General features: G+C 39.6%; 1 protein-coding gene across 17 annotated transcripts in view; it reads left to right on the top strand.

Annotated features, from left to right (window-relative positions):
* PCDH15 (protocadherin related 15) overlaps positions 1–13,691 on the top strand; it is a 1,242,339-nt gene that overhangs the window by 920,673 nt on the left and 307,975 nt on the right. For all 17 annotated transcript variants that reach the window (XR_009252204.1, XR_009252205.1, XM_058696346.1 and 14 more), the window contains one exon: positions 8,433–8,626. Coding sequence is in view for 15 of the 17 variants with exons in the window: in XM_058696346.1 (XP_058552329.1) it covers positions 8,433–8,626 (194 nt within the window). In the remaining 2 variants the exon portion in view is untranslated. The remainder of the gene's footprint in view (positions 1–8,432; positions 8,627–13,691) is intronic.

Raw genomic sequence — 13,691 nt, 5'->3', positions numbered from 1 at the left:
CATGTCTCCTGTCTGCATGCCAGTAGTTTCAGACATGAACAGAGCCTGTATAGCCCTTCTGTTGGGCTCTCATTATCTGTATTTTCTGCTAAATTTCTGGCTTGGTCCCAGCTTACTTCAGCTGAGACACCCCCAACTCCACAACTCCTATGGGCAGAGCTGAGAAGATTCCTCACTCATTTCCCACTGTGCTTCAGTCTTTTTTTTTTTTTTTAATATAATTTATTGTCAAACTGGTTTGTTCTTTGGTCTTTTAACTCCACACCAAATTCTGTCTATCTTCTCTTAAAGCAGATCTGCTGCTTTTCATGGCCAGCCCTGCTTTTATAAACCTTCTGTGCCAAACCTTCTGTACTTGAGGGATGTGGGGGGGTAGAGTGACACCCAAGCACAAAGGCCACTGACCCCTGCTTTCCTTCCCTAATGTCGCAACAGTTTTTCATGAATAGTTTCTCTCAATTTCTCTACTTCAGTGAATTTGTAGAGCCCTAAGTGGTGTTTTTGATAATTTTGCTTAGATTGTTACTTTTTGGGAAAGGGATTATCCAGCCTCCTCCTACCACAAGAGCCAGAAGTCCTGCCTCCTAGAAGCCCCTTTGAAAGAGCAGTTTCAGTCAGGAGTAGTGATGGGGCCACGTGTATTGTATAAAGGAAGGAACAGAATTTTGAAAATAGGGATTCCTGTGATGAATTGGAGAGAAACACATGAATTAAATAACATAAAGGCATTGTATTAACAGGAAGAAAGCACTTTTTTTTTCTTTCTACTGAAATAATTTCAGTGAGTATTTTCATGAATCAATTACAAGTCATGATTGTAATTTATGTTTATCAGAGGAAAATTCCATATATTTTTATATCACTTCTATGCAAATGCATTCATTTTATAAGACCCTACATTTCATACTAGGCATTGTCTATGTGTCTAATAAGAACTGTAAGATAACAGATGTGCTGGGGCACTGAGTCCTTGTTCTGCTGAATTAAATAATCAAAAGGGATTACTTCAGTAATCCCTTACTGTCTGAAGAGAATTAGAAAATCACAAATTGTTTAGCAAAAGCGTAATTCTGCAACATATTACACAAGCCTTCAAGAACTGCACGTGTGATATTTTCACAAATAGACCAAGAGAGAAACAGAAGAATAACCTACATTAAATGCAAAATACAAAATGAAAGGAATCTGGCATGACATACTGGGAAACAGAAGTGAATGTCGGGTGGCCCAATGCGGTCTTGTCTGCCTTGGCTAAAACTCAAACTAGACCAGCCCCAGACACTATCTGAGGTTCTTGAAATGACATAGAGTGCCTTTCACAGTGAGTGTTTCCTAAGGAAGTCCTCACCGCAGCACCTTTCCTGTAGACTCTCCAGGTGAAATGCATTGGAGGCTGGAATACCAAGAAATTCCTTATTAATAGATTATCTCCCTTAATAATAAAAAGCACTAGATTGAAACGGATATCCAGGTGGTGAGGGTCCCAGAGTGAACACTTTGCATCATCAGGCAGCAGAAGGGTAGGGGAGAGCTGGAGCCCGTGCGCCCCACAGACAAGTACGGCCACATTCATCATTATCGGACCCGGGTCTGTGCTGTTGACCACAACTTTTCCTCCTTCAAATTTATTTTGTTCTCTAAGTCAGGTGTGCACATTTTGATCCATTTTTTGGAGATCACAGTTGTAATTTTTGTCATAAATAAGAACCATTCAATGGATTCACCGCTATTCTCTGTAAACTTCTGACCCACTCTGATGGCACTCTCTCTGGATTTTCCTACCATATGGATCAGATCTCAAATACCAGTAAATCCTTTCAGTATTCAGTTGTCACACACTGATTCAAGTTCATCACTTGCCTCTACATGTCGCCCTTCTTCGTCACGTGTTACTCTTTCTCCAGGACATCACATTCAGGGTCCCCAAGACCCTTATCCACTGCCCTTTCCTCAGGGTCCTCGCACATGCCCTTCCCTTTTCCAATGACGGTGTGTAATCCATCTTCTTCAATCATGCGCCCATCTTTCACTCCCAACTTCCATGTGACCCATGCCAATGGGCTTTCACACCTCCCCTGTAGCTCACTCATTGTTTATGTTCATTTCTAGTAGTACTTGCCACAACATGTCAGTATAGATGCCCTAGTTTTATTAATAATTTTCTTCTGTTGGAGTGCCTGGGTGGCTCAGTCGGTTAAGCATCTGACTTCAGCTCAGGTCATGATCTCACAGCTTGTGAGTTCCAGCCCCGCATCACTCTCTGTGCTGACAGCTCGGAGCCTGGAGCCTGCTTCCGATTCTGTGTCTCCCTCTCTCTCTGCTCCTGCCCTGCTCATGCTCTGTCTCACTCAAAAATAAAAATAAAAAACTTAAAAACAAAATAAATAAATAACTTTCTTCTGCTGATGGTTAATTCCAAAAATAAGGAGAAGAAAGGAGGGGAAAGGAGGAGAAGAAAGAGGAAGAGGAGGGGAGGAGGGGTGGGAGAGGAGAGGAGGAGAGGGGAAAGAAAGAGTCAGAGGAAGGGGAGGAGGATAAGGAGGGGGAGGAGGGGGAGAAGGGAGGAAGAGAAGGAAGACAAGGAATAGGAGGAAAAAAGAGGAGGAGGAAAGAGGAAGGAGAAGAAGGAGAGCCCACTTTTTATTGACCACCTTTAACTTAACCGCCAGCTCCTAGCACAGCACAGTGCTTAGGACCCTTGTATGTTTTCATTAATTATTTAGAAATGAATGTTTTTCTCAAGATTATTATTTTCCATAAATTAAGTTCAGGAATTAATTCTGCTTTTATGATTATCACCAAGTGATCTCAGTTGGCTTACTTCTATAACTCTTGTGGAAGGATACAGAATTTTCCAGACTCTTCTAAACTCGGCTTTACATGTTTTCACATGCCATCAATCCAAAATTCACTTTCAAATTGAACTTCATTTTAAAAAGAACTAAACATGAGTATTTATGACCTTACCTTGGACTAAATATCTACAAAACTTACACACGTCTCAAGTTTTTTGTCTGCCTGGTTTGAATAGTTAACATGAGTAATAACAGGAGGAAGAAAGACATTCTAAGAAGCATACATTTTTATAAATTCTTAATTAATTTAGATAATTTGCTTTGTTTGAAAAAGAATTGCTTTACTACAGGGAAGTATATACTTGTTATTTATCTGTGTGTACCTATTTTTTTATTATTTTTTAAATAGCTAATCATGATTTCTACACAAGGGCAACTCTACGACTTGCGTAGCGTGACCCTTGACCATTGTCGTGAATAATCATACATTAGATCAAAGATGGTTGATGTATTAATGACCACATGGCACCACACAGCAAAACCTCAAAGTACAAGACCCCTGAAGAATAGTCACAAAGGAAGCCAAGGAGAGTAACTAGTCATAACATTTTTTTCCTATAATATTTGGTTTTTTTAGGGTTGAACTGACATAATTTCAAAGTAAACTCGCTTTTTCTTTTTCTTTTTTTTTTAAGTACATTTTTGGTTCATATATCCTAAAAGTTCAGTGGTGAATTTGCCTCAGGCGTAAGTGGAAAGAGTGTCATCACTGCTATTTTCTCCCTGTTTCCTGGCATCATCTTCTTCTCATGGACCTCAGTCATGGAAAGACCCAATGCAGACATAAACATGAGGAAAATGTCAGATATGAATTGACCAGTAGGGTCCTCAAGGAATGCAGAGCTACCCTCTCCTGTGGTTCCAGGAGTCACCCTGAGTATGCAGCCTGGATAACTTGCCAGTTGTGAAACCAAGCAGTGTCCAGGCCAGAATCTCACTCCGATTGCCAGAGCTAAGACCAGCCCCAGCCAAGCGTGGGCTGCGAGGCGGTGAGCAGCTCTCCGAGGAAAGCGAGTGGCTTTTAGTAGAAGCAAGGTCCAGGATGCCAAGGAGGCAAAAACGTCAACTGCTCGACATACTTAGTCATGGTCACTTTAGCCACCATGCACGTAAAAATACCGTGTTCACACTTTACCATAGCTTAAGTCTGATGATTCTCTCTGTATGAACTATGACTTTTGTTTAATCCTTTCTTCTTTTGTGAGACTCCTATTTAAGTTTTTGTTCAGTTTATGACCCAACATTCTTTATATTTGTCTTTTTACATAAAGCCATATTTTTTTTCCATTTCTCAGGCACAAGAAAGAGATTGAAGAGAGAGATAAACCACAGCCAGACCTAGACAGGAATAGCAGGGACAGATCAGAATGTTGTATTTATTTATGCATCTTTATCTTTATTTCTTGTGGCAGCGAGGGGTGGCTCGGGCTGTCTGGAGCACGCACATATAGGAATAGCAAGGAGGAGGCGGTTAGGGTCCTCCTAACGGGTGGGGGTTAGGGTCACACTTCATGAAGAGGACTGTAGCACACTGCAGAAAAGAGCTATAGACACACAACACGCAAGGTCTCACTATCTCAGTATCATAACATTTCAGTAAAACGGTTACAAATCATATATTTTATTTTAGTTTGTGGTAACTTGCAAGCAACACTTTGGCCTCTCTGTGTAAGTCAGCTCCTCCTCCATTCTCTTTGATTTAAGAGGCAGATTTCCCCTCTGCTTTGGGAATACCTTCAACACCTTCATCTCAGAGATCACTGATTGCAGTCCTTGGGGCGTGATTGAACGAAATCCCCACCACAGTGGAGTTGCTGAGCTCTTATGCAGGGGAAATTACCATTTTTTGGATATTCAGTCACTGTCTCCGTTCCCTTTTCAAATCTTGGACCACCAATAATTTCTTCACAATAGTTTTGTCTGATGTGTGGGGACTCACTTATGTTGACTCTTAGCCCACTGTGTTAAGATTTAGTTCTAAAAGACTGGAAAGGAGTATCAAGCTGTATACGTCACTTACATGTAGAACTGATTTGGGGCTTCTTTGTTAAAGTCTCTGCTTCCGGATGGTTTTTGTGGAGCTAGTGATATTCCCTGAATATATCAGCTCCTCCGTGGTTGGCTGGCTATGCAGTTTGGGGACTGTTTTTCTCATCTGTGCATTGCCGTCCTATTTGCTATTTATAGCACCTCCCAGACGGGTGCCTTCCTCAGTTTAATTATTATCCAGTTTATCCTCCTTTCTGACATCATTCATGAAAATGTTAAATAAGACCGGCCACAATACCTACGTCCCCCCAGCACGCCCCTCAACACTTCTTAACTTGATGCCTTGCCATTAATCATTAAATTCCTTTAGCCAATTTAAGTCCCAGGAAGAGTGTTAATATTGAATCCAGTTTGAGCTAAATTTTAATTAAGATTTCCTGAGACATTATGTTAGGTGATTTACTATAATCAAAAGTGATATCTCCTCTGCTCCTCCACCCACTAATTTTCTAATGTTACCCACATATGAAAGAGAATTGAGTTGGTCTGGCTTGAATAGTTCTCCATAAATATACATCACTCATCTGCTCTGTTTCTGCAAATAGTTTCCTTCTCCCTTGCCTTTAGGACCATGTCAGTCATCTCCCATAAGTCCAGAATAATTTTATAAAATGCTTTTCCTTCTGGCAGCCACATCTGTCCACCCCCAAATCTCAGCTAACTGAATGCCAACCTCTCAAATTCCCTTCTTTCCTCTCAATTATTTTTGTAGCTGCTGTTTCTATGCACATTATCATTCTAAATGCAGTTGATAATGACAAAAGGAACATAGTATGCATAGCATTTCCCCTTAGGCATGATGGCGTGTGTAAAGTACTTTGTTTACGTTTTATTAGGATGGGGAACATGGAATTTGGGCATTAATTAACACAGCATTCTTAAAACTGAATTCAAGTGAAAATTAGGGGCTAGAAATTGATATAAAATTGTCACAAATTTTTTTCTATAATTTTTTTTTTTTTAACGTTTATTTATTTTTGAGAGACAGAGCACTAGCAGGTTAGGGGCAGAGAGAAAGGGAGACAGAATCCAAAGCAGGCTCCAGGCTCCAAGTTGTCAGCACAGAGCCCAATGCAGGGCTCAAACCCATGAAATGTGAGATCATGACCTGAGCCAAAGTTGGACATTTAGCCGACTGAGCCACCCAGGCTCCCCTCTATAGTTTTATTTATTACACTTATATATTTTTTTCTTTATTCAACAGGAACCTTTCTTTAAGTTTAAAGTTACTTTTTTTTAAGTTCATTTATTTATTTTGAGAGACAGAATAGTGAGCATGCATAAGGAAGGGGCAGAGAGATGGGGACAGAAAATCCCAAGTAGACTCCAAGCTATCAGTGCAGAGCCTGACATGGGGCTTGATCTCATGAACCATGAGATTGTGACTTCATCAAGAAACTTTTGTTGTTTTCCCCTTATGTGTAAACTATATGAGGTCAGCTTTCTTATCTCCATCCATCAGTTTTGGAATGATGAAGACAAAAGATTCTGTGTATGTTTGTAAAATGCATAAGATTTCCCAGTAGAATCTATTTTTTCTCCATGCCCCCCATCCCCACCGGGTAAATTTATATTTATCAGCAAGTCAAAGAGGCTTATTTAGCACATTAGATTATTCTTACCTTAATTTTGCTTTATTAAATTAAATTATTAACTGTTTTCACACATAATAACCCGAAACTAACTTGTATGCAGTAGTTTTAACAAATGTCTATAACCACATGCAAATTAGCCTTACAAATGCTCGTGTGGTGTTATTTCAGGGCCTCTGAATTCAATCCCTTTTCTCAAAAAAATCTTTCTTGGGCTTGACAGTCTAATTTTTAATAAGATTTTCTACAATCGCAGATGTATTTCTGTGATTTTGCAAAAGTCATACCATAGGCCTTTTGCAGTCTTTCATAAATCGGTGCAAATAAGATTTAAAGACCTTTCCTTAAACTAAATGTAAATAAAGAGGGTACAAGGACAAGAGACTTTCTGAGAGACAGAAGGAAAGTCTTATGGATGTAAAAATCAAGAGCAAAGGGAAGAAAGGGAGTAATGAAGGCCAACTTCACCCACGTCATTTTCTCCAGTGTCACCGGGCAGTAATATGTGTTTATGTGTCCAGAACAGGAGGGAAGGTAGAGGAAAAAAATTAAATTTCCCATAGTGGTATTAGATTTTCTGTTAGAGCTTTCCTCTTACTTCCTTTCGTAAATTAAAATAAAGATACTCTTCGAGATCCAAAACTTTTATCACTTTCATAAGAAAAAAAAAATCCTTCTTGCCGTGATCGCTTCGGAATCCAAGCACTGTAGCATTGGCTCAAGACAACAAGAGTGAATGTGCCAAGAGATCTTTCTTTGCCTACTTTTATTTTTAATGTTACTTTCTTTGTTTCTTTGGGGGTTTTGTTTTGTTTGGGTTTTATTACAATAAACTTTTTTTTAATTTAAATTTTGGCTAGTTAACATGCAATGCAATATTGGTTTCGGCATAATTCAGTGATTCATCACTTACTTACAACATCCAGTGCTCATCCTAACAAGTGCCGTCATTAGTACCCATTCCCCACCTAGCCCATTCGCCATCTACGTCCCTCTGTCAACCCATAGTTTTTTCTCTATCAATAAGGGTCTCTTGTGGTTTGTTTCCCTCTCATTTCTGTTTCTTCCCTTACTTCCCATATGTTCATCTGTTTTGTTTCTTAAATTCTACGTATGAATGAGATCCTATGATATTTGTCTTTCTCAATTGACATATTTCACCAGGAATAATATACTTCATCCATAGGTCCATCCACACTGTTGCAAATGACAAGACTTCATTCTTTGTGATCACCGAGTAATACTCCATTATATATATATATTACCACATCTTCTTTGTCCATTCTTCAGTCAGTGGACATTTGCACTCTTTCCACAGTTTGGCTATTGTTAATAGTGCTACTATAAACTTTGGGATACATGTGCCCCTTCAAATCAGCATTTTTGCATCCTTTGGTTAAATACCTAGTAGTACAATTGCTGGGTAATGGGGTAGTTCTATTTTTAAGTTTTTGAGGGACCTCCATACTGTTTTCCAGAGTGGCTGCACCAGTTTGCATTCCCACCAACAGTGCAAAAGGGTTCCCCTTTCTCCACATCCTCACCAACTTCTGTTGTTTCCGGAGTTGTTAATTTTAGCCATTCCGACACGTGTGAAGTGGTGTCTCATTATGGTTTTGATTTGTATTTCCCTGATGATAAGTGATGTCGAGCATCTTTTCATGTGTCTGTTAGCCATCTGGATATCTTCTTTGGAAAAGTGTCTGTTCATGTACTCTGCCCATTTCTTCACTGGATTATTTGTATTTTGGATGTTGAGTTTGATAAGTTCTTTATAGATTTTGGATACTAACCCTTCATCTGATATGTTGTTTGAAATTATCTTCTCCTACTTTTTGCCTTTGAAAGCAAGCTCCTTTTGTTGGGGGAGTGGAATGACATGGTGGTGGAAAGTTAGTTGAGCCCCGAAGACTGATGTTGTGATTTCCCATTCCAGCTCACCGCGGTGGATGCAGATGAAGGGTCCAACGGGGAGATTACCTACGAAATCCTAGTTGGGGCTCAGGGAGACTTCACCATCAACCGAACCACGGGGCTCATCACCATCGCTCAGGGGGTGGCGCTGACAGTGGGGCGCACCTATGCGCTCACAGTCCAGGCTGCAGACAACGCGCCTCCTGCAGAGAGAAGGTAATTCGGAGTGCAGGCAGTTTGCCTTCCGAGTGTCCGGTTACTCACTGGTACATCAGGGAAGCACAGCAAGCATTCGGTTACTCTACAGACCTCTACATTAGACCAGAAAATGACAGGGACAGGATTCTCAGGAACTGCGTGTTCTTATGTGATTATGTTGTGGGGAAAGGACAATAAAGACAAGATTCAGCCACAAAATAAGTAACCGTGATTTCACAGATGTGAGGGAGGCAGGTGTCTGCTCTTGGGTGGAAGTGGGGACTGGGAAATATCAGAAGCATGTAGCAAATCTATTGCTGAAAGGCAAGGTTGATGACAGTACGAGGTCACAGACATAGCAGTGACATGAAATGTCTGGGGTTTGAAACCACCTCTCAACCTCTGAGTAACTATTCAAATATATACATGTGGACATATATATACACATATATATTCTATCTGTATATATACAAATTCTGTACATGCATATATATGCATGTATACAAGTATGTGTTCTCTATATATTCTATCTATAGGTTTAGTATATAACTGATCATTTACCTGTAAAATATATCTATATGTATTCCATATATACATATACAAATATATAGATACATAGATGGTGTGAGAGAGTAAAAAGCAAAAGACTATTATAACTGCATTTATCTAGTCCCCCACCTGAGATACCTTTTTTATTAATTCCTTGCTCATTTCCGATTTCCAGTAAGCATTTAAAAATATATATAGATGGATGAATAGTAATTCATTCCTATACCTGCTGGGTTATTTCCCTGCTCACCACATATTCTGGGGTTCTTTCAATATGAATACTGAATAATTTCTTCAAAACTATTTTCACAGCTACATAATATTCTTCCATATGTATATAATACTGTGTTAGAAACCCACTATAGATGGAATTTTCAATTCCATCTGACAATGAAGAAATAAATGACACGGAGCCTGTGTCATCTTGAATGTGTGCTGATATATTAGTGCAGTAAATTCTCATTTACCAAACGGCATATACAATTGTAAGTTTTAGTGATAATGCCAAATGCATTCCATGGGGCTCATGACAATTTACAGTTCTGTCAGGTCTGAGAGTGCATAAGTCTGCGGTCTCCCCAGCTATATGTCATATCCAACGTGGATTTTTGCCAATCTTATAGATAAAAATAACATCTATTTTTTTAATCCATGTCCTCATGAGTAAGTTTGAGTATGTTTCCTATGCTTACATACAAGCCCATTCTGTTACTTTTTCTGTAAAGTCTGTGTTCATCATCGTTGTCCGTCTTTCTATTGATATGCCAACCCCAGGTTACAATTATTTGCTATCCTCTATTAATGACCTTATAAATTCATGCTGTACGTTTAAATCATTGTTGCATTTGGAATTTATCCCAGGGTACCATAGGAGGTGGCAATCAGCAGTTATAGTTTTAGACTATTCTGCCATTGTCTACATGCAGTATGTTAGATGGTTCACCTTTTCCCACCAATTTGAGATGTTGCATTTATTATATCATACACTTTCTCATTTATTTGGAGTTCACATGAAACTTTCTCTTCTATCCCATTAGTTCTTTTCATGAGCTATTGTCACAATTTTAATTGTTAATCTTTATTTTTGTTGTTGTTAATGTTTATTTCTGAGAGAAAAAGAGACAGAGCATGAGTGGGGGAGGGGCAAAGAGAGAGGGAGACACAGAATCCGAAGCAGGCTCCAGGCTCTGAGCTGTCAGCACAGAGCTCAACGAGGGGTTTGAACCCAGGAACCACGAGATCATGACCTAAGGCAAAGTCAGAGGCTTAACCCACTGAGCCACCCAGATGCCCCAACTGTTAATGTTTTAGACTGTGCTTCATAATATGGTGCTGCTAACTTACCTCAGTGATGTTTTTCCCTAAAAGTGTTCTGGTTACTCTTTCTGTTAATGTTTTGACTATATGTAAGCTTGTTACATGAAGTTTTTAAACTACATTTTTATTAGAAACACATTCAACTTATAAATTAATTAGAGTTAAAATGAGTGTTTTTTATGTCGAGTATTTCTGTCCAAGAGCTTTCTGTTTCTCTGTCTGTCCTTGCTTTTGTGTCCTGTAGGAGTTTTTATTTTTTAAATATTTTCTTTATATGAACCCTGTGCCTTTCTTTGTTGGTCTGTTTCCGTATCTTTTGTTGTTATTATACATAACAATATACAGTGATGTTATATATGTGAATTTTATTAATTTTAACCCACTTTTTTTATTTAATTCTCTTATATTTTTGTAGTTTTCCAGTCAATTCTCTAGTGTTATCCAGGAATGTATTTTATAAACAGTAAAAATTGTGTGTCCTTCTTTCCATTTTTTCCCCTTTACTTTCATTTGCTAATTGTCTCAATAAAAATGCTTATCTTGTTTTTAACTCACGTGGAAACATCTCCCAGATTCCCCATTATATTAGTTTATGTTTAAAAAAATTTTTTAATTATGTCAAGAAAGTTTTTATTCCCATTTTATTGGCTTTTTAAAATAAGAAATACATATCCATCATCTATGAAGACAGTAATGACTGTTGTCTTCAGCTAATCGTATAATGATTGATCTTAATATAGTTCCTGAATAAGTCTGTTTTACATTCTTGGTACGAATCCCACTGATGTTTTAATCTTGAATTGAACTGCTGGATTATGTGTATTTTATTTAGTGAAAGTGCTTCTTTTTTTGAGAAATTTTTATGAAGATTTGATGTAGTTGTTCTGATACCTCATAAAAGAAGCAAACAAAAACCACCAAGAAATGCAAGGAAGAAATAACAAGTGTGATGGCAAGTGCAAATAAGTGCTAAACATCTCTAAAACCAGCAAATAAATCCAATTTGCTTCTGTGAGAAAAAGAAGTAAAACCTAAAAACATAATTACATCGAAAAAGCACCAGCTCACTTAGTCAAAAAAGGGAGAAAGTCCAATCATGGATTCTAAGGAAATAATACAGAAACAGGAAACGAAAGGAATTGTAAGAGACAACTTTGCTTTAATATACGCAAAATTTGAAAACATGAATGAAATGGGTCATGTTTCCAGAAGATACGGTTTATCATTATGGATCCCAAAGAGGGAGAAATCAAAGAGATCCACCTCATAGAGGAAATAGAGGAAGTTTTCAAAGAGCCACGCCCTGAAACTGTGTCAGGGCCAGGCAGTTTGCCAAGAGGACTGTAACACGACCAGTAACAGGGGGTCATTCTGCTTTGGCCACCCCTCCCCAGAGCACCCCCCCCATGCCCCCACACCCACTGGGCATGTCTCTTGCCTGTCACGGTGGAGATGCCGTAGGGCGCTCCCTGCTCCTCACGGATGTCTGTGCCCTGTTCCTCCTCTCCCTCTTGTCCTCCCGTTGAGTCTCATATCTCTACTCCCCCTCCTTGCTCCAGTCACCTGTAGATGACAGGCCCTTGACATCAGTTCCTCTTCTCTCTAACTTCATCTCCCACCATCATGTACAGATGTGCAGGGAACCTCCACAGGAATTTCGTTTGCAGCTGTATAACATTCACTGCCACAGTACCTGCGTCAAAACTTCTCAGGGTCTCATGGCCAGGCTTGCAGCTGCTGTGTTCAAACACCCCGGAGCCATCCTCAGTGCCTCCTTTCTCTCAGACCCCAAATACGATCTGAGCTGTACCCTAGAAACAGGTTCAGAAACCGACAATTCCCTGCTCTCCTTATCGGCATCCCGGTCCAGGCCCGCTGTTGTGCCCCAGTGTGGCCCCAGGGGTGCAAACCTCTTCTAAACTTCTGCAGTGCACCTTGAGTCCCTCCTCTGTGCGGGGGCCCAAGTGATCCTAGCAACACAGGAAGCACACTTTCAGGCTCTCCTGGGGTCTCACATTTGACTCAAAGACAATGACAAAATCTATAAAGGCCAATGGAGCCCAGCACTTTCCAGCTGCCACCAGCCGCAGGACACTACGTAGGGTCACCTCTTCATAATAATGTCATGTCCTTCTCCCCTGGCTTCTCTCAGTCCACTCCAGCCCTCATGCCATCTCCCCTTGTCCCTGAGGCCAGCAGCTGCCTTCAGACCTTCAGCCTTGACTTTCCTCTCTCAGCCTGGATGGCTCTTCCTCCCATTTGTCCACAGATCATTTCCTTCCGACCCCTACCCCTTCTTTCTGAATCTTTTCCAACAAACTATTTACAACTGCAACAGCCTCTCCATGCTTCCACGCCCTTTATATCTACTGCACTTGTCACCATGGGACAAGCTATTGTGTGCCTTCGTTTAGGATATGACGTCTCTTGTGTGCCCAGCTTCCTCTCCACTGCAATTTTAGTTCACAAGGAAAAGAATTGCTCTCATTTGGTTGTCTCTTGTGTCTGCAGAAGCCAAAACAATTCCTGGAATGCCCTAGGTTATTAAAAATATATATATATATATATTTTTGGGGTGCCTGGGTGGCTCAGTCTGTTGGGCGGCTGACTTCAGCTCAGGTCATGATCTCGCGGTCCGTGAGGGCTGTGAGTTCGAGCCCCGGGTCGGGCTCTGTGCTGACAGCTCAGAGCCTGGAGCCTGTTTCAGATTCTGTGTCTCCCTCTCTCTGACCCTCCCCTGTTCATGCTCTGTCTCTCTCTGTCTCAAAAATAAATAAATGTTAAAAAAAAATATATATATATATACATATATATACATATGTATATATATGTATATATATATATATATATATGTATATATATATATATTTGTTGTTTTCCTAAGTTCTTAAACATTTTCTGTTTATTTTAACAATGGCATGAGAAAATGAGACCGTGTAATACAAAACTCAAATAATTTAAAGAGCCCAAGGAGACAGATTTGAAATTATTCTGCTTCTTTCATAGTATATACCAATTCTATCTAATTTTGTCGCTAATAGGTTTTTAAAAAATTTTTAAAGCATTTTAAATTATGACTTTCTGTTCAGTCCAACCAACTATTTGTTACACAAGTGCCATCTATTGTGTCTTGGAAATGCAAAAATAAACATGACATTGTCCTTTGCAGGAAAAAAAAAAATTCAGTAAAGGGTGAAAAGTAGAACTAGAAATAATT

The sequence above is a fragment of the Neofelis nebulosa genome, chromosome 13, assembly GCF_028018385.1.
Source record: "Neofelis nebulosa isolate mNeoNeb1 chromosome 13, mNeoNeb1.pri, whole genome shotgun sequence".
NCBI classification, from domain to species: domain Eukaryota; kingdom Metazoa; phylum Chordata; class Mammalia; order Carnivora; family Felidae; genus Neofelis; species Neofelis nebulosa.
This window is presented reverse-complemented; position numbering and strand designations above follow the sequence as displayed.